Source organism: Mustela erminea, chromosome 1 (genome assembly GCF_009829155.1).
Source record: "Mustela erminea isolate mMusErm1 chromosome 1, mMusErm1.Pri, whole genome shotgun sequence".
In the NCBI taxonomy this organism is placed as follows: domain Eukaryota; kingdom Metazoa; phylum Chordata; class Mammalia; order Carnivora; family Mustelidae; genus Mustela; species Mustela erminea.
The window spans coordinates 100,050,864-100,071,855 of NC_045614.1; the positions used below are offsets into that span (position 1 = coordinate 100,050,864).

At 44.7% G+C, this 20,992-nt stretch overlaps 1 protein-coding gene across 5 annotated transcripts in view; it reads right to left on the bottom strand.

Annotated features, from left to right (window-relative positions):
• Nucleotides 1-2,610: 2,610 nt before the first annotated feature.
• The window catches only part of MYLK (myosin light chain kinase), a 179,420-nt gene continuing 161,038 nt past the window's right edge, over nucleotides 2,611-20,992 (bottom strand). For 3 of the 5 annotated variants that reach the window (XM_032335320.1, XM_032335309.1, XM_032335325.1), the window contains 5 exons: nucleotides 16,566-16,718; nucleotides 13,502-13,625; nucleotides 7,790-7,919; nucleotides 6,027-6,158; nucleotides 2,611-3,537 (listed from right to left, as the gene is read on the bottom strand). In XM_032335320.1, coding sequence (XP_032191211.1) covers nucleotides 3,293-3,537; nucleotides 6,027-6,158; nucleotides 7,790-7,919; nucleotides 13,502-13,625; nucleotides 16,566-16,718 — 784 coding nt within the window. In that variant the 3' untranslated portion in view covers nucleotides 2,611-3,292. Of the gene's footprint in view, nucleotides 3,538-6,026; nucleotides 6,159-7,789; nucleotides 7,920-8,073; nucleotides 8,162-13,501; nucleotides 13,626-16,565; nucleotides 16,719-20,992 lie in introns of those variants that run through there. The other 2 variants (XM_032335301.1, XM_032335334.1) reach the window with 2 other exon arrangements.

Here is a 20,992-nt window from a genome sequence, read left to right on the forward strand (position 1 = left end):
GTCATAATGGAAGTAGAATTTGATGATGACCTTATAACAGGATAGTCTATTACTTTGCAGTCACAAAGGAACCTAAAATCTTGGTGATTTATAAGAACCAAGGCTTATTTCTTACTTGTGTTATGTACCCAGTGGGGGTTGACTGGGGGCCCAGGCCGATAAAGCAGTCACCATCTTACATGTTGCCAGTCATAGGGGAGAGCCTTACACTAGCACTTAAGTGCTCTGGCCCAGAGGAGACACCCAACACTTCTACTCACAGCTCACTGCCTGGCACAAGTCACAGCCCCATCGAGCCAAGGACCCACAATGCTGTGCCAGGGGGAAAAGAGCCTCCTTAATGACTAGCAAGGATGTTAGCCTCCCTTTCAAAATACAGTGAAGGAGTTCCTACAGGGTAAAGACAGTAGTATTACTTGTATTTTCTTGAAAATTGGAGAATTGAGTTTCTTTAGAATTCAGTTATCCTTAATCTCCTTGATACTTATTAGCATTGATTTATTAATAACCAGTAAGATGTGAAAAGTAAAATTCAAAACACTTTGATTAAAAAGTAAAAGAGACTATATAAAGTTAGAGCTGACAATAGTCATCGTGTCTTTTTAATTATACATGGAAATATCATTTAATATGAGGTTCTGCAATGTAAACAGCAACTAATGAATTTTTATGTGTTTGGGATGAAAATGGAATGGGAGAAAATGTCTTTTTTTTCCTGGTGCAGAATATTTATAGTCAGTTTTTCCCTAGCAAGGAATAAAAAGTCCTTTTCTTTAAAAATAGTAGTTTCCTCACTAGGAACACTTGTAGATTGTGGTTGCCTAAAAAAAATGAAAAAAATTAAATATTTATTAATTGGACAATGGATTATTTCCCTCCAGACTACATTTTAGAATCATAGAATCATCTAACCAACATTTATTAGTATGCCTTGATTCTTTCTAGAGTATCTATAATATCGTTTGAACACTCAAGACATACGGGACTCACCATCTGATAACAGATTTCCAATAGAGCAGGAGGGCTATCAGGAATTTCCTCCTAACAAATGTTTCAATATCAAGACACAGAAAGATAGCACTTGATTGCCAATAACCGCAGCAAAATTACAAATGCAAACCAAGCCCTAGTTAATAATATTAATGATGATGATGATTTTGTCACATGCCGTAAATGTCATATAGATCTTAGCATTATGAAGATTTGTTAGATATCGAATGTATGGAAGTTATCTGTAGAATTGAACCAAACTGATGCTCAAGAGAGATTTTGCACAAAATTTGCAAATTAGGCTACCCAGTGTGAACAAGATCTCTGTAAGTTGTTCTGTTCTGTAGTGAAACCCAACCGTCTCAGCCATTCATACAGCACAGCTTTTGTTTGTCATAGCCAGGAGCTCTCTGGGTAGTCTCCAGCTGGTGGCAGAGAAAGAAAGAGAAGGCTGCAGAGACTGAACAAACAGCATGCACTGTGGTATCCTTTATTTAAAAACTGTGAGCTAACTACAGTCGTAGTGTTCTCGTTTACCATTCCGATGGCATAATAAACTGGGAGAACATTAACACAATTTCAAGACATTAAAAACCTGTAGCAAACACACACACACCACACATACGCACACATGACAACACACATGCACACAAAGATTATAGTCTAAACACAGCTAAGTGAAGAAAAGCTTCAAATGCTCTAAATCAAATTTTAAAACCCTTTATTATAAACTGTGGCAATACTGTGGCTATTACGAAAAAAAAAATTGTTTAACTGCTTAAAAAGCAAAAAGAAAAATACTGGCAAATTTGAAACTAGCAGCAAAAAGCAGATAAAAATAGAATGGAAGGTAACATAAGACTAATATCAAAGTTCTAAAGTTGATACTGTGTAGGGTTGCACTGAAGTCATTTCAGACTGGTTCTTGAGGAACTATTAAAAAGTCCCTTGAAACATGAAATTGCTGCACTTTACAAACAGTGGAAAAGAAAAAAGTATTTGGAATGTTACACACACACGCAGAGAAATGTATTAGGCATATCGGCTTATAGTCTTTGTTTATGACCTTCAAAAAGTTTATAAAGAAAAATGTAAGTGCCGATGTAGTGAAAGAAAAATTCCTAAAGATGCAAGTCTGAGTGCATTTATCAGGTCTAAGGATACATTTGAAGGTTGGGGGCAAGGCCTGACTGATGCACGTTCAAGAAGAAAACATTGTGGAAAAAAAAAAAAAAAAGAAGAAGAAAACATTGTGGAACCCATAAGGTAAGTAGAGTTCTCTGGCGATTGTGTAGCACGGAAGGTGTGTTAAACTCAGACTACCCTGAAGGAAGATTCCAAAGTACGCGCAGTTCTACAGCCCTTCATCAGTTGAAATCTGTTTCATAGTGGCCGATAAATAATTCAGACTGACTTTTCAACAAACTGGTTTTTCATACATTCAAACACAAGAATCCTTACCACACATGCAGAGCTGATATTCTGTAACCGCACAAATACGAATCCTGGTTTCAGAAGAAAAGCACATTAGCAAGGATTTTTTTTTTTTTCCACGGGTTCTTACAAAAATGTCTGAAGCTGCTAGACATCTGCAAAGAGGGGATAAGTTTAGATTTCCTGCTGATTTTGGAAGAAAAGAGATTCTATTTGCCTAAGGAAGCCAGCCATCCAGGAGCAAGGGACCGGTCTTTCAGCATCTAAGAAGCATCACATCCTTAGGGCTTAAACTCCTGGCAGGTTCAGAGCCAGCCATACTGGCAGGTGGAATAGGGGAGAGAAACGAAAAGTTTGCATGTCTACAGTATACTTCGGAATCAAATGGGCCTCGTAAGTTAGAATGGCTCAACTGCTTTCAGGATGAAGTGCTGCCAGACCGGAGGAGACACCGTTCCCTGGAGTGAGGAGCTGGGACAGACACATCTCCATCTCCAGGGACCTTCTGGGTCGAGCTGTGAGCGCAGGGCCTTATTTTTCACAAGCGCTTTCAGCTAGGGAATTTATGACTTTGCCCAGATAAAGATTTCTTTTGGGTACTTTCTAACATCAACTGATCAGGCAAGTTACTGGTAATTTCCCAAAATGAAATCTGGCTGTGCTAGTATCTTAAGGGGCCAGCTAATTCACATTAATGCCCATCATTAGCTGCTGCTAGGTACCAACTGCTGTTGCTGAACAGTCAACCCTCAAATGACCTAACTAGAGAATCTATCACACTAGGTGCTTTTACTATCTTGGATTTTTTGAGCTTTAGAGAAATAGTCTTTGTAAAACGACTTAGAAGCTGCTACTTTCTGGCTTTGTTTCACTCTTCCTCTTCTTCCCCTTCCCCTTCCCCTTCCTCCATGGTCTCCACAATGAGCTCCGCGGTGCAGGTGGCTTCTCCCAGACTGTTGACGGCCTTGCAGGTGTACTTGGCATCATCGTCCCCGCAAACATCGCTAATGATTAAAGAGCAGTTCCCATCCTCATCGTAGTCTATCTGGAAGTGGCGAGACTCCCGGATTGACTGGTCATCTTTGAACCAGACAACTTCAGGGTCTGGGTATCCTGCAGCACAGGGGGAGGACACAAGTCGCAGAAACCGTTATTCAAAGTTTCATATCAACTCATGCAAGCAGCTCCTAAGCAGCCTCTGTTGATTAAAGGGGGGCAGGGAAAAAGTCATGATGTTGGCTTTTGGCATCTCTTTTTGAGATTTACATTTGGATATGGGCATATATTGTAAACAGTAATATCTGAAACCCTGACAAAAGGTACTTTACAGGCATGCCATTTGCCATCCATGCGGGGGCTGTACTGTGTCCCACATTTACACTGATCTAGAGTACGACCTGCGACACAGCACTGACTCCAGCCACACGCCTACAGCTAAACCTCTCCTTGGATGAACAGAAAATTTATCTTATATAAAAGCTGAACTTAAATAAGTATAAGTAAAAAATAAGAGAACAAATGGGCACAAGAGATCTTTTTTTTAAAGATGTTATTTATTTGACACAGAGATCACAAGTAGGCAGAGAGGCAGGCAGAGAGAGGGGGTAAGCAGGCTCCCTGCTGAGCAGAGAGCCTGACGTGGGGCTCAATCCCAGGACCCTGAGATCATGACCTGGGCTGAAGGCAGAGGCTTAACCTACTGAGCCACCCAGGAACCCCCAGGCACAAGAGATCTTTTGGGGGTGATGGAAATACTCTAAATTGGATTGTGGTGATTGTACAATTCTGTAAATTTACTGAAGATCACTGAATTATACACTTAAAGTGGATAAATTTTATGTTAAGCAAATTATAACTCAAAGCTGATGATAAGATCTATAATACATAAGTTAGAGGAGCTGGTAATATTGCTTAAAAAAAAAAAAAGGCAGTATTTATCTTAGCCTGATCCAAAGATGGATAATCTGCCAACTGTAAATAACTGGAATTGACCCCATTGGTCACCGTCATTTTATGTTATTAGTCATGTTTCTGGAAAGTTCAACATGTAAAAATATATTTTATGTATATATATATATATATATATATATATATATATGTGCATCATATGTACTATGTACAGGATATATTTTTATAGGGAAAAAAAGTTACAACCCCATCCTGAATAAAAATTACACATAAAAATTTAAGGATTCAAACGTTCTTTTCAAGTAGATTTTGTTTTTATCAAAACTGCAGCCATATGCCTTAATTCCTCCTTAGTGCTTTAGTCAGTTATGCAAATAATGAAGGAAATAATCCCAAAGAGAAAAGTACAAAAATGATAAACAGTATGCAGTAATAATTTTTAAAAAGGAAAAAGAACTTCAGAAGACCCCAAGACAGTGGCGATGGTGACAGTTCTGAGCACTGACCCCAGAGCTTTCAGCAGTGTCCCCAAGCGGTGCACTTTCACACTAGCAAAGGCAACACATCTACCTTTCTTTAACTGAATAGAAAAAGGGAAAGATGATTATAGGCACTGCATTTACAAGGCAATTCGAGATATAATGAGGCGGGAGAAAACCTTTTTTCATTCCTCACTTTGGGTTACTTTACCTCAAAGACATTATCTAGTCACACTGCTGGAGAATCTCAGAACATGGGAGGCATGACTTGTTCTGAATGCTGTCCTGTGCTATGAGCCTTGAGAAAGTTGCTTAATGAACTCTTGTGCTTTATTTGGTCAGACTGAAATGGCAGCTAACCCTCCACTTAGGCTGGCACACAATAGTTACAGATTTGAGACAAAAAACCCTGCCTTTTCTTGTCCTTATCTTTCTGGAATGTTGCCATCTGGAAGCTGAAATGCTTTGTGTCACCAACATTGCTCACTTCTCAGGAGCTATGCTAAGATCCCTTAAGTTCCCTTGAGCACTAACAACTCACAATTCTACGGCCACATTATTCTCGGCAGGCAGAGAAGCATGGGGAAGGTGGCATAGGCACCTGGAGCTCGGCTTCCCTCCATCTGGAATAACATGGTGTTCTCACTCTCTGCACTTACCAGTCCCACAGCTTTTCCCTTGACTTCATGAAATCTTGAATGTATTTAAAGGTTCCCCCTTTTCACATACGTCTTCTCACTGTATCCCCAGAGCTACGCAGGCATTAGATGTCATCTTAAGGTTAAAGGCCTAAGGCTCAGAAGAGTTAGATCACCACCCTAAGTCACACAGCTCGAGGATAAGCAACAGGGCCACCGGCTCCCCATCCCATACTCTTCCTTTGAAGACTCTTGTGGACAGTTCACACGCTTCCCAGAAGCTTGCAAAGCTCATTGCGTTAAGTGTGTTCCATAGCCAAATAGGTCTGTGATAAACCACTTTTAACTTGAGTTTAGTGGCTGATGTAAGGATGTGAAATGGCAAAGGTGTCCTACGTGAGTCACTGAATGGCACCAACCTTCAGGAGGGGAAGTTGGGAGCAGTAGGCCAACTCCTCGCCCAGTTGTCCTCACAGCCCGGCTGCCCAGAATGGACATTTTGCTTGGGGCACGCAGCAGGGCTCACCAGTCTACCACACCCCTTTCGTAGTCAAGGGAAGAAAAAGCTACAACTTACCTTCAATCTTGCAGTCAAATCTAGCAGCGCTTCCCTCCACAACTTCTAAATCACGGATGGTCTTAGAGAAATAGGGTTTTACATGGGGCTTTTCCTCAGCAACAGCCTCAAGGAAAGCTTGAGACACATCTTCTAGGAGACAGGGAAGGAAATGCAATCAGTTCTTCATTCCCCATTCTCTCCTCTTCCCTCATTTATGAAAGCTTTTTGTGGGGAGCCTGGCTGGCCCAGTGGGTTAAGCCTCTGCCTTTGGCTCAGATCATGATCTCGGGGTCCTGGGATCCAGCCCTGGGTCAGGCTCTCTGCTCAGCGGGGAGCCTGTTTCCTCCTCCCACTCTGCCTGCCTCTCTGTCTACTTGTAATCTCTCTCTGTCAAATAAATAAAAAAAAAAAATTTAAAAAGAGCTTTTTTTTTTTTTTTTTTTTTTAAGTTGCTAAAATTCAGCAAATAATGTGGCTTAGGGGACTGAATCAAACACACCTTTCTCCTGGGGACAGGTTGGCCTGCTGCCAAAAGCTTTTGGCAGCAGAGAGAACTGTGACCGAACTGCGGAAATGTTTGAACTCCCCCCTTCCCTTATGCTGACACATTGAAAAAGGAAATAATCTTTAAAAAGGATTTTTGGCTGCATTCCATGCTGTTTCAGGATTCAGTGGAGGGTATCTAAGAAGGACAAACCACACCAGCCTTCCCGTTCTCTGTCACCCCTTTGCCCTCCGCCTGCAACAGCAGGCCTGCTCCTTGGGAAGGAGGAGCTGGGTCCTAGATGCATCTTCAACTCACCCGGATTTCTGTCCACACTTAAACTGCCTTCCTATTGTATGACCATGGACCAGGACTTAGGATTAGTCCAGGGAAAAGCTGTACTTGGGGAGCAGGGGGCTCCTGTATCCTCTCTTCCCTTCAGGCTCTTTCTGGATCATCTGGGGAGTGTGGGTCAGGAGGAACCAGGACCATGAGTTGCACACTATATCCCCTACTCCCTCAGCGCAGCCCAGCAAGCAGCCTCACCAGTTACCCTGCTTTTACACACAGGAGGGATCTAGACTTAGCTTCTCAACTTTGGATACCAAAAACACCAGGCAGCAGGAGGTAGGGGGTGTCTTTGGCGAAATGAGGCACCTCAAGAAGATTAGGGCCAGACCCCACATGCTTCTGGAGCAAGAAGAGGCCAAGCCCTTCACTGAGGAGATGGTCAGGGCAGTGTCTCGAAGATGGTGTACAAATAACTAACCCTATTGGTCTCCAGGAGGAGCCCCGTCATGCACAGTCTACCCCGTTCAAATGACATGTTTCAGCATCCTGAAAAATGCCAAAGGAATGTGGACTATAGTTCATTTGTTAAAAGAAAAACCCAAAGTAAGAATATGGAAGAATATTTTTTAAAAAAGATACTATATGTGTTTTTTCATGTTTACCTATCAATATACAAATATCACTTTTGTAATGAGAAAAAAGAAAGCTTTTAATGAAGTCTTCACTAATTCTTATGTAAAATATAGGGAGGAGAATAGCAGAGGTTATCTCATTCTATTAGACAAATAACTTTCCCTCTGAAAATAGTTAAACTTAAGGTTGAACAATTAAAGAATAACAAGTAGACTTAGCAACCAAAAATTAGTTCAGACTTTAATCCTTGTAGTTTATATTATTAAAAAAACAACAAACCAACCCCCCCCCCAAACCTTAAAATGTCCCTCCATCCCCCAAACCTTCCTTTCTCACCAGCTGGCTGGAGAAAAACCTTCCTGGAGCTGCTTACCTTCCGATTCTAATTTTTCTGCATTGAGTGGGCTGGTTGGTGACCCTGTTGAGGATTTCCTGCCACTGAGTCCTGAGATCATTGCCATAGAGGACAGTCTTCCAATGGCTCTCACAGCATTGCCCGTTTTCTGGAAAACAGACACCGGGGTTGGACTCAGGCGGCGTCCCCAGTTCCAGCTGAGCAGCGGGGTTTGGGGAGAAGAGCCTAGCCCAGGAGAGGCAGCTGTCCCTGAAACGAGGGCCTCCCAAGTGCTGAGGATCTGCCGGAGGAGTGAGCCCAACCTTGCTCTGCTCAGCACTATCAGTGTGTCAGAAGATGTTCGGAGAATGGAATGGGGCCTGGAACCAATGTGTGTGTTAATGTGACTAAACAAGGTCAACATGAGACAAAAACCCTTTTCATACTGTGCTTCAACTCCCATAAAAGGGATAGTTTATATAAAGCAACTGCAGGCTGAGACAGCTCCAAAGACTTATTGCTGATGGGGCCCAGTGGGCTGTTTCTCGTAAAACAATACTAGTGATAGGAATTTAATTGGTCAAGAGAAAGTTACTACAGATCCCACAGGTCCTGATGTGAAGGGGAAAAGAGAAAAAGAAAAAAAAAAGCCTTCTATTGACCTTGGGCAAGTTCCTTAACCTCTCTGGGCTTCAGTTTCCTTCTCTGTATAAGGAGGGGGTTGGACAAGATGATCTCCAAGGTCTCTTTAGTTCTGTTTATGATTCAGATACTTAAGAGATTTTGAGAAACACTCTGACTGGCCTGTGAGTCTGCGAATGCACAGTGAGGTTCTAGAGGGCTGTTCCTCCCTGATGTACTCCCAGGCATCAAAAAGAAGGACCCAAAGAAATGAAAGGCAGAAGCACTTTGCTTTTCTGAGATGAGAGACTCCGGGAGAGGACAGAATTTCTGTTGAAAAGGATGCCAGAACTTGAGATGAAAACTTCCTTTGCATTGTGAAAATTCTACCAAGCGTAAGGATTTAAGTCAGGAAATCCCCTATAATATACAATAGTGTCTATACCACTCCTTCACCTTCCTACTCCACGGGTCCTTGAAGGTTTCACCTCCAGGTGAAGTTTCTTGCCCTTTTTCTAAGGTCAGTGGAATGACAAGGTAAGAAATGAAGGCATAAGCAACTCTTTCCATCTCTGTACCCAAAGCATCTTTTCAGGCATCCAGATGCTGTGTGCCCAGAGGGCAGACACCGCTGCAGACTGGCTCCTGAGAGAGGAAAGAAACAGTCTGCACACAGGCCAGTGGCTAGCACTCACCTACTGGGCCATAAGCTGCAGCAGCAAAGCCATCTCCTCCTGAACTAACTTCACGTGTTCAAGCATTTCAGTAAAGCCTCACAATTTTGGACTATCTGGAAAGCCAAGATATTTTCATAAAAAGATCACTTTGGAAAGAAAAGAATCACAGGGCACTAAGGACTCATAAGGGTGTGTGTGTGTGTGGTTTAAGCTGAGATCTGCTATGACCACCGCCACTTTTCTGTTTGTCACATGCCATCCTTGTGGCTCTCTTCATGCACTTTGGACAGACATTCCATCCTGCTCTGTCCCCTGGCCATCAGCCCTCTTGCATACATCACTGTGGTGTCGTTATATTTCTGGCCCTCTGTCACCATGGTGAAGCTGCGTCCCTCTGAACAGAGTTCTGGAAGCCCCAGGTGGAGACGAAGTGGGGGTGGAGAAAGAAGGTGAGAGAGGACAGTAGCTGCGTGCAGAGGCCCTGTGGCCCTGCAGGCTCCAATGTACCTGCAGACTGAGCCCATGTGGCAGTCTTGCATGCTCTCCTGGGAAAGGCTATTCCTAGTGACATTATTGATCTATTTATTGTGCTAGCTGGGGAGACCCAGCTCGTCCCATGGGAGGTCATCCTGACCTCAGGAATGGGCAGGAAGAGGAGGCACCAGCCACGGCAGCCCTCCCTATGGAGTCAATGTCAGACCAGACTATTCCCAGGTCCGCCAAACTCTCAGACCCAGTCCTTCTGGCTCTTGATTCCCTTTATCGAACACAGATCGGTTTGCCTGGGCCAGGAATCACTGGACTCAGAGAGTTCGTTCTCAACAAAGGGACGTTACTATGTAAATCAGTTCCCCTCTGTGGACCTCATGTTCTTGAACCAGAAGATTCGAGTCTCCCTATAGCTCCAGTCTTCTGCAGAGAGACTCTGATTCATACATGTGACTGTAGCAGTAAACGCTCCCCGTGAGCCCATGGGCTCCCTAATTCCAAATGCCTGGATTGTGACTGATCACGACTATCTTCACTTGTGTGGTGTCAAATAAGGAACTCTTTCCTCTTCTATTAACAAAATGACTAATATGAAGTTGCTGGAACAAGGCAGATATAAGAGTATTTCAGAGAAGGGAGCCAATACTCATTAACAAACATATAGGCTACCCATAGGGGGAAATTTTCCATCAGATAGAGTATTACAGCATATAATTTCTAAAACAGGGAGAAAAGAAGTGATTAATAGGGAAAATCTTAAAAATAATCTACATCAGATTCAATCTTTGGGAACTGATTAATGAAAAAAAAATCAGCAGAGAAATTGTCACAACTGAAAAAGAAAGATATCTGTACATTTGAGTCTTCCGGTTTCATGCCTTTGAGCTAAAAATTGGTTGCTGTTTTACTAAGACTTTTAGAAATTTATGGAACATCAAGAAATAAAGTTTCAATTCCCTAAGTTCCATCCTTGCTTTGAGGAAGTCTTTTTCTTGTCTGAGGGCAATTGCCAAGGCTGGGTTCCTGTGCTCCAGGCGGGCACTGTTTGTACTAGTCTCCCTAATGCTGCACAGACTCCCTTCTTGGGAGAGCCAGTGAGGGTGACTGACCCTCCTGGGTTTCCCTAGAACTGAGGGCTTTCCCACGATGAAAGTCGTTCAGGGGCCTAAAGCTGGGAGGCCCCTGGTACAGTGGGGGCAATTTGGTCACCCTAGAGCCAGCCAGCCATCACAGACCCTACATATATACCAACAATTCTGAGACTCCAGTGTCCCCTGACAAGTACATAATATCCAAATGTGATGGCCAAGAGTACTCTCTGCTATCCAGGGTCAAAACTTTCTTCTCTATGGGCCTATGGACCATACTGATGGAGTCTTTGTGGGTCTCAGAAAATAAAGATGGCTGCCCACAGGCCTCTAATTCCCAGTCCTTCACTTCCAGTTTTACAAGCAGCAGCCCTGTTACCCTGTTCAACTCACCCTGTGCTACTGCTCACCATGTCTAAGATTATTTTTCATTTAAATAAAAAATGTACCTTCTTTCAGAATAACTTCCCTCTAAGATCAATGACATAAGTAGTCATCTATAGGTTGCCTTACTTATAGGGATTTGCTCTCATGTTACTTCCTTCTTCCTGGGCCCTTTATGGAAACCACACCAGAACGATAGCAAGGAACCTTCTCTTGTGCAGCCATAGAGATTTCTGGGCCATCCATGTCTGCCCTGGCCCTTCCTTTCCACCATAGTCCACCCCATTTTATTCCATTGCACTTTGCCCCTGCAAACACAACCTCAGCTGCCCTGAGAGGGAAAGCCCTGTTTGGAGTGTGCTAAGGTCCTTGTATCTGAGGTAAAAAATGTGCATGGGTAGATACAGATGAGCCATTATCAGAGAGTTTATGCTTCAGGGACATCTTGAATGGCATGGGATTTTCTAGCCTACTTTCGTGTGTATGTTTGTGAGACCTAACCGCTATTTTTGTGGAAAACCCATTTCCAAACGCTGCTACCTATATGAAGATAGGAAATTAAGATTCCTCCTCTGAATTCTATCCTTTTCTCTCCCTTCTCACTTCCAGAAAACCTTATGGCTAGTTACACTGTTAACAAGTAGAAAAAAATTTAAGTGATTTAAAATATCAACACAGATCATGGTTCCCTGACCCATCGGACTAAAAAATTCCATTTATTTCCTCTCCCATTTCCTTTTCTCTGCCCCTGTCCCCTGGGTTCAGATCCTTCCTGGCTTTGGTTCATCAACAGATGTGTCGATGCTCCCAGAGAGCCTGAAGTGATAAGGCTGCCTCTTAACCCCACACTGTTGTCCAAGCGAAACCCAATGGGACTCCCTGCATGTAGAACCACCCCACTCCCACACTAGCCATAGGATCGTTAATAAAGCCAACTTTGATTTTGTGGATGCCTTTTTGTTTTAAGAACATTAGTTACTCTGATTTCACTGGATCCTAATGATACCAGAAGGTAAGTTAAGCAACACAGGTGTTCCAAGTCACCTGGCACTTGAGGGAGCCAAGAAGTCCCCCTAAACCTTTACTGGGGGCTAACCGGGAACTGACTTTCATTGTGGGGGGAGTCCTGGCTGAACCGCTCAGGGGGTAGTGGTCCCTTAAACCCACACACCCTAAGCGCCGCCCCCTTCGCCTCTGCTCCTTTCCACCTGTGTGTGAAGTTGTGCTCTTTGAGGATTTAGTGACCACAGTTTAGTCATGCTGTATGGCAAATCACCAGTCTCCGAGTTGTCCCTAAAACAGAGATTTCCTTCTCTGCCACGCAGACCAGTTTTAAATGCCCCAATTCCCCCGGCTGCCCAGCTAAAGGACACTGCTCCTATCAGGGTGAGGACCTCCGCACCTTCTCTCCCGTCTATGCTGTATCCCCTCTTCTCTTGTTCAAGCCCACGTTCCGTGACCACTTTCAAAGTCCTGCCCCTGGCAGCATTTCCTCACAACCACATCCAACGCCGGGGTGACTGGCTCCCTTCTCCCATCTACACTCACATATATGGCCATGGAAGCCTATACTGATAGTTTATGATTCTTGGTGTGCATTATGTCCTTTTATGTCCATTTGCTTCAGTGCCCCATTACACTAACACTCCTTGAGTATAGAAACCGTGTACTGGAGTATAGAAACTATAGCCCAGAAATTTTGTAATACTAATAGTGATCATAAAAATAACGTAGCTGATGACAAATTCTCTGTGGTTTGGATGACAGTTTCATCCAGCTGCTATTAATCAGAGGCAATTTTGTGCCATTGCTAAGACAGTACTTTGGAGCCAGGTTCTGTGTTTGAATCCTCTCCCATTTACTAGCCACATGATCCCTGGTGACTTTCCTAACCTTTTTCTGCCTCAGCTTGTCTGTAAAGTGGGGAAAATAATCGTACCTGCCTCCCAGGATTAAAAGACTGTATAGAAAGTGTTCTGAATGTTCCCTGACATGGCCAGCCCTTCATATGAGCTACTGGTATCATTTTTGAACACTTAACTACGTGCCATGCAATGTTCCCAAGGCCAGATGAAGATTACCTCATGTAATTCTCCCAACAATGCTGTGATGTTGCTACCACTATTATCCCCCATTTTAGAGGTGAGAATACGAAGGCATGGGAAGGTTGTCACTCACCCAAGGACTCATAGTAACACACAATCTCCCTAGGTGGTGGGGACCTTATCTCTCTTTGTAGATCCTGCACTGCCCTCCTCCTTCACTATAAAGAAATGTAAGGCCATCCTACTGTCTTTAAGGAGGTCACATTCTCCAGGCTTGCCAAATAGGCTTCAAGGTGATGTTGCTCAACCCTAGCCACAAAGACATGAAATGTCACTCTTGGTCCCAGACTATTTCAGAAACAGATGTAAATATCTTTGGACTGAGGGAAGCTCCAATAAAGCAAATGTAAGGGGCAACATTCGAGTCCAAAGCGGCACCCTCATTACCTGCCATTTCCTTCTTGCCATGTACTTCTTCATCCGGTCCTTGGAGAGTTTCTTGGCCTCCATGTTCTTGGTGTCTTTCATTAGCCATGGATGCTGAAGGCACTGGGTGCAGTCCAGGCGGTTTCTGATGGAGGCAGAGATCAGAGGATTTCTGAGCAGGAAGGGACCTCAGAGACTGCTGGTCAGATCAGAAATGGGAGGTCACCTGTCCTTGGTCACACTGGGCAGAGCCCGGGGCTCTCTCTGTTCCCAGTTCATCCACCATGATCAGGGTCACTGTGCTCCTGGTCTTTTTACTCTTTTGGTCTGGGCTACTCTGACTAGACCCAGAATAGGTTAAGTGTTAAGGCCTAACCACCAAGTAAGCAACTGGAGTCTCATGACCTGCCCTTGGGGTCTAGGAAGGTAAGGGCAGACACATCTGAGAATGATATTCTAGGGCAGGGCCATTCTACTGGTTACAGGGGGTCAGGGGGCTGTGGACTCTAATCTTTCTGTCTCCTTGTCTGGTGGAGGGAAGAGTGAAACGTTAGGCTGAAATCTCTCAGAATCACTGAGCTCTCATGTCTTACGGTGTGGTTGAGTGTCAGGTTTTGTCCTACATACAACCTATGACTTACAACAACCTTAGAAACTGCACTCAAACTCATTTAATCTTTCTGAAAGCTCTGGGATTCTAGAAATAATTCAGGGCCATCACCTTAATTGTAATAGGACTAATAAAGCCCAAAGAACCAATGTTAACATACATTGAAAAATGAGTATAATTAAATTTGCTAATTACAGCAAAATGCAGTGATCTTTAGATAAAGGTATTATGGATTATTTTAATTTTCCTATATTCAAATTTTCTACAATTCACATGTACTGATTTTATAATATAAAAATATTTTTTTAAAGCGTGGATAGGTGGAGATTTCTAGTTAAAGAGATGCTACATTTAAGAGTTTATGGGACCTTAGAGTATTATGCCTCCATCAGAAAGGATGAATACCCAACTTTTGTAGCAACATGGACGGGACTGGAAGAGATTATGCTGAGTGAAATAAGTCAAGCAGAGAGAGTCAATTATCATATGGTTTCACTTACTTGTGGAGCATAACAAATAGCATGGAGGACATGAGGACTTAGAGTGGAGAAGGGAGTTGGGGGAAATTGGAAGGGGAGGTGAACCATGAGAGACTATGGACTCTGGAAAACAATCTGAGGGTTTTGAAGGGATGGGGGGTGGGAGGTTGGGGTACCAGGTGGTGGGTATTATAGAGGGCACGGATTGCATGGAGCACGGGGTGTGGTGCAAAAATAATGAATACTGTTATGCTGGAAATAAAAAAAAAAATTAATTAAAAAAAAAAAAAAAAAAAAAAAAAAAAGAGTTTATGGGACTTGAGTATCTTGATAATTTGAAATCAGTTCTTTGGTGAATCCATTTTATGAGCACCAAAGGGCCGCACAGCTCATTACTGAATCAATCTGAGGTCAGATGAGAAAACGAGTGTGTGTGTGTGTGTGTGTATATATATATATATATATATATACCTCATTTACCAAATTTTCAGTGAATGAAGCTTGATGGACAAAGGCCATCCTGGACGAGTGTTACTAGGAAGGAGGTCTGCATCTCCACAAAGCACCTGAGAGTGAGGATCACTTCCACTGAAAGGGGATCTAGGGCCCCATGACATCCAGATTCTACCTGGGTCATGCCTACTTCTGCTACAAAGGCTGTGAAACAAAATGCCATGATGATCTCACAGAAGGAGTGGATGTAGCTTCTGGAGGAATTTGGCCTGAGGTAGCTCAAAAGGACTGAGAGGTGGATACAGAACCAGAAAATCAGAGCCATCTGAGAGACCCTCAACTCTACTCTTTTAGCAACCGTGATCTTGGTTGCAAACAGGATTTCTTCTGGGGGGGGGGGGGGTAACAAGATAACTGGTAGGCTCAGAGGGGGTCTGTGGGCCACGCAGACAGGCAGGAACCTGCACCCTACAGTCACCTGCCTGTGGAGTCAGGCCACCCTTCCCCTTCTCATCCTCTGGTACCCTACTATTCAACACCACCCTTCTAGGGCAAAGCCAGATGCTAGTGGTGGTGGGGAGCGGCGCTCCTGGAGCCAGGCCCTGCCTCATCTGGCCACCTGTTACAGAGTGGGCAAGGCACCCAGTGGGCCAGTTCTTCTCACCTGGCAGCCGCTGCTCCCTTCCCTGGGGCAGGCCAGCTTTCCCCACACATGCACCGCCTCCCCACCTCCCTGCTGTCATCTCACCAGTTCCCTCACCTGGAGAGTCCTCACCCACGAATTCTGCTAACCACACCCGAGGCCTCTGCCCTAGCCTCCCCAGCTCCACTCCTCTCCTACAGAAACACCTACAGAGCACCTGGTGTGTCTGACCTGCTCTCATGGCCTTAGGCCATCCATGTGACCGAACACACTGGCCTCCCAGTGGTCACTACAGTTTTATGTGTCCCTCCACTGACCACATGGGCAGCTCCCGGCAGCCCCCAGGGCAGAGGTGAGGAACTGCACAGTCTGCATAGTGAGGGGGGCCAGAGGCCACGTGGGAACAAGGCTGAGCCAGAGGTCTGAAATCACAGCCTCACTTGGGCCGGTGGGAGAAGTTTCCTTGTTCAGGCCTGTGGTTCTTAAGTCATTGAGATATGGAAAAAACACCAAGCTAGATTAGCCTGGGAGTATGATCAGGGGCCTCAAATAGGATACTTCCCGAGTAACCCCCGAAGAGGGGCTGAGGTTTCAGCCAGGCTACAGCTACACTCGCACAGAGAAAACGAAAAGGGCTGTCATTATTGACACACAGCAAGCTATTTCTCTCCCTGCAACAGCCATCAAGGGCTGCTTTTCGAGTGAGGTTTCTGTGCTTCTAAAGACTAGTGGGGTGCCTGGAACTGGCATAGGGGGCCTAGGAAGACCCCTCCCCCTCCCCACTACTTGCAGTGCCTGCCCTCCCTGCCTCCTCAGGGGAGAGGGTAAAGGAAGTCCCTGCTTCCGGACCCTAGTCCAGGGAGCGGGGAAGCGGAAAAGATGGAGATGTCAACTCATTACTTCATATCTTTCTTCAGTAAATTGCTGATAAAATCCTTGGCATCATCAGAGATCTCATCGAACGCTTCATCATCGAAGTCCCAGGTGGCTGAGGTAACGTTGGCTAGGGTTTCGTTATCGTTGTCACCCATGAAGGGGGAAAGTCCACTAACCCTGGAAGAGAAGAGTGGGACAGCAGATGAATGGGCGTGGGTGTTGGCAAGGAGGGCAGGTGGGACGATCCCCACCAAGCGAGTGTCACTGAAGTCAAGAGTGAGGGCCTGCAAAGCTGTGCACCCATAATACCCTTGTGCCTGCCTCTCCTCCTGCCAGAGAAAAGGAGAGAGTATGGGTTCCCAGGCTTTTGTGGCCCTGACTCTCCTCAGGGCTCACTGCACTTTTGGGGTGTCAATGCCTCTTATCACCACCTGCCTATGAGGCTGAGGGGAAGGAACTTACTTCAGTTTATGTTTTGTCAGGACACAGCAGGGTACCTCCCCCCTGTCCTCTGTTCTTGCCCAAAGCCTGGAACTTTCACCAAGGTTCCTGGGTAGAAGAGTCCCTTCCCCTCTGTGCTGGTGCTTGTCCCCTCACCAGGGACGAGTCCCATGGTATAGCACTCATCACACACCGGGCTGCCCCTGCTCCCTTCTACCTCTCATCTTCCTCCCTGTCAGCAGCAGTGACAGGGCCGAGCACACCCCAGGTGCTTAGCAAGCACGGACGACAGGAGACTTCAAACCAGCAACGTGGGTTTGGTGATCCGCCTATACCAGTGAGCCTGAGGCACTCAGGTCAAAACAAAAAGCTTCCCTAAGAGAAACTGAGGCTGAGGAAATGGCACAGTCTGTTCATTTTCTGGGTGATCTGGGACAATTTCCTCATCTCTCCGTGCCGTGTTCTCCTCCTCTATATGATGGAGAACCTACCACTTCACTCTACAGTGGTCACCACTTTTACTTATCCTTCTCCTCTTCCTCCTTCTCCTCCATCAACAGCACCATGGTGGCAAACATTTACTACGCGCCAGGCACTGGGCAAACAGCTTAAAGTAGATGAACTCACTCAATCCTAATACCACCCCTATCCCATGTAACTCACGGCTTTAACAGATGAGGAAACAGGCACAGAGTGGGGTTAAGTAACTCACCCAAGGATTCGATCAGTGAGATCTGAACCCAGGCATCTGTCTCTAGAGCCTAGGTCTTAACTGCTCCTTTAATCAGTATTTCTATGCCGATGAAGCGATCCTGGCGTACAGCTCTGGCACGAGGCCTGGTCCGTAGGAAGGAGCTCTGTTCAAGACTGCAGATATTACACAGTTCTTCCCCACTGCCTCACCAATCTGTGACCTCGGTTATGACACATTTACCAGTAAAAAATGAAATATGTCAGGCCAAGTATCTCAAAGCCAAGTAGGACAGGTTTACAGCTTACCGGCCTAATCTCTCACTTCTGTGTACCTCATCTTCATACCAACCCTCCCCCTGCCATTCACCCTGACCTAGGGTGACCTCATGGGTGGGTCAGGCCTACACAGGTGCACAGTTCCCCACCCTTAGAAGGTCTCGCTCTTAGTTTAATGATCTGCTGCTGTCATGCTGAAAGAGTAACGTTTGAACAAGTCACTCCACCATTTCATTTTGTATGGGGCCCCACAAATTATGTAGCTGGTCCTGCCCTGACCTCACTTGAGTCCCACGAGATGGATATAGGGCCTCTTGCCATCAACCTTCCAGATGAAGCCTTTACTAATGTCCCTTTCCCCCAAATCCTTAAGAACCCATTATCATAAACAGTAATGCAAATCCTTCTGGAGGCGTCTCTACGTCCAAACGGACTCAGCTTATGAAATACAACAGCACCTGCAAACTCAGCTTTGTAAAACAAAAGCCACTGAAATATTGTGAGGAAAGCTTGCCACGGAAGGAAACCTTGGACGATACCTTTTGTAAAAAAAAGAAAGCTTTTGCAATGTGAGTTATCTCATCCTAGTCAATATATTTGTATTTTAGAATAACAGAGTTTTGCAGATGGCATTAAGATGTCTTAAAGCTGGGGCGCCTGGGTGGCTCAGTGGGTTAAAGCCTCTGCCTTCGGCTCAGGTTGTGATCCCAGGGTCCTGGGATTGAGCCCCACATCGGGATCTCTGCTCTGCAGGGAGCCTGCTTCCTCCTCTCTCTCTGCCTGCCTCTCTGCCTACCTGTGATCTCTGTCTGTCAAATAAATAAATAAAATCTTAAAAAAAAAAAAAAAGATGTCTTAAAGCCAACCACCAATTTCCCTTCTGTTTGAAGAAGGCAAGGGGCTCATTATACATGACAACGAAGGTAGTGTGGTAGCAAATCACTCCCAAGTCTGCACACCTACAGGCCATTCTGCCCTGCTTCCACACACACACAAACACACATACTCTTTGGGCCTCGGTTTCCTTTTTTCCACCAAGGGTGCTAGGTTAGAATTCCTAGGGGCTTCCAGCTCTCCCCATCTCTGCAATTCAGTGCGACCCCAGCTAGTCCCATCTAGAAGCAGCCTGATTCTTGCTTGTCAGCTAGGTGCCTCCTTCCGTCTTTACATTTTCCATTTGAAACAAAGAGGGGGAAAGTCCTGCTGCATTCCAAAGACTGCCAGAAGAGCAGACAACCCTGCTGCGGAATGCTGCACCGGCCCCTTCTGTAAACCTCTTTTCCTAATTAGGGACTGTAATCCTGCAAAGATAGGGCTTAATCTCTGTAAAGTTCACAGCTGGGGAGAGTGTCCTCGCCTCTGGCACTCCTCCTTTCTGGCAGCCCATCCATCTGAAATACCCCCAGCCCTGGCTGTCTCCTTGCCTGCCGAGCTCCCACAGAATTCCTGTTAAAGAGTACGTCTCTAAAATAAAACTTGCCATATATGCAGAACATGATGATAAAGAGAGTGTCGGAATTTCGGTGATGTTTCCTGGTGGTGGGATTTGGCAGGATTTTTTTTTTTTAATTTTCTTATTTGGGTTTTTTATTGCTAAAATTTGCATAAGGATTATATACGGTTGGGTTGATCAACCCAATCAATAAACATAATAACATTAGCATTAAAAACACAACTACCCACCCCTCTTCCTAGTTTTATCTCATTTTTTTAATTGAAGGGGATCAGAGTATGTCACTCCGAAATAAGCCACTTTGGTATAAAGAATGTTTTGAGCTGAAGGCAATTAGCTCTTTGCCCTCCCTTTCAATCTAAAAGCAGGACATACATTTCTCTTTATTAAGGTAACATAAATTTCCATTCGTAAATATGTTCTCTCCCTTCCCAGAAAGACAAGACTCATCTTCATAACACACCTTGCTAAACAACCCTTACTTACTACACATTTCCTAGTCACCTTCTCACAACTTTCCTTCTCCAGAAGCCCCAAACCTCTTTTCCTTGGTCTGGTTATTTCTCTATAATTACTTGCTTGCTCTCTTTAAAATAGTATGTAAGCCCCCAATTCTAAACACCTTCTTGAATCATTTCTTTGTGAACTCCTATGCATATATACATAATTAAATCTGGTTTTTTTCTCTTGTTAATCTGCCTTCTGTCAGTTTGATTTGCAGGCCTCCAAGAAAAGAACCTAAGAGGGTGGAGGAAAGTTTTTTTCTTCCTCCCCAACATAAACAACAAATTTATCTGGTTTTTTTTTTTAATCTTATCTTACCTTATTTATTTATTTAGTTTAATTAATTTATTTATTTGACAGAGAGAGATCACAAGTAGGCAGAGAGGCAAGCAGAGAGAGAGAGGAGGAAGCAGGCTCCCTGCTGAGCAGAGAGCCCGATGTGGGACTCGATCCCAGGACCCTGAGATTATGACCTGAGCCGAAGGCAGCGGCCTAACCCACTGAGCCACCCAGGCGCCCATTTATTTATTTATTTTTAACAAAACTGTAATCACTATGGGCAAACTTTTGGGTGTTCCACTTTTTTGTCACTTGACATTGTCTCTCATAAGTGTATACAAAGTCTTCACATTCAATTTTAATGGTTGCTGAGGAGTCACAGAGGTCATGACAGCAGGCAGTTCTTAATTCTTTTTTTTTAAGATGTTATTTATTTATTTGACAGAGATCACAAGTAGGCAGAGAGGCAGGCAGAGAGAGGTCAGGGGAAGCAGGCTCTCCACTGAGCAGAGAGCCCTATGGGAGGCTCGATCCCAGGACCCTGAGATTATGACCTGAGCTGAAGGCAGAGGCTTAACCCACTGAGCCACCCAGTTGCCCCCGTTCTTAATTCTTAATCTCTCACTGAAGCAAAACTTCAGGCAGGGAATCTTATGCAGAAGACCATTCTGCATGCAGGGCAGAATGTCAGAAAAGAGAAAGACATAGAAATGCCTCTTGCATTGTACTCTCCTCCTGGTGTTTTTTGAGTAGCAGATGACCTCCTGCAGGAATGGCCGGTGAAAGAGACCACACATCAGCCAGC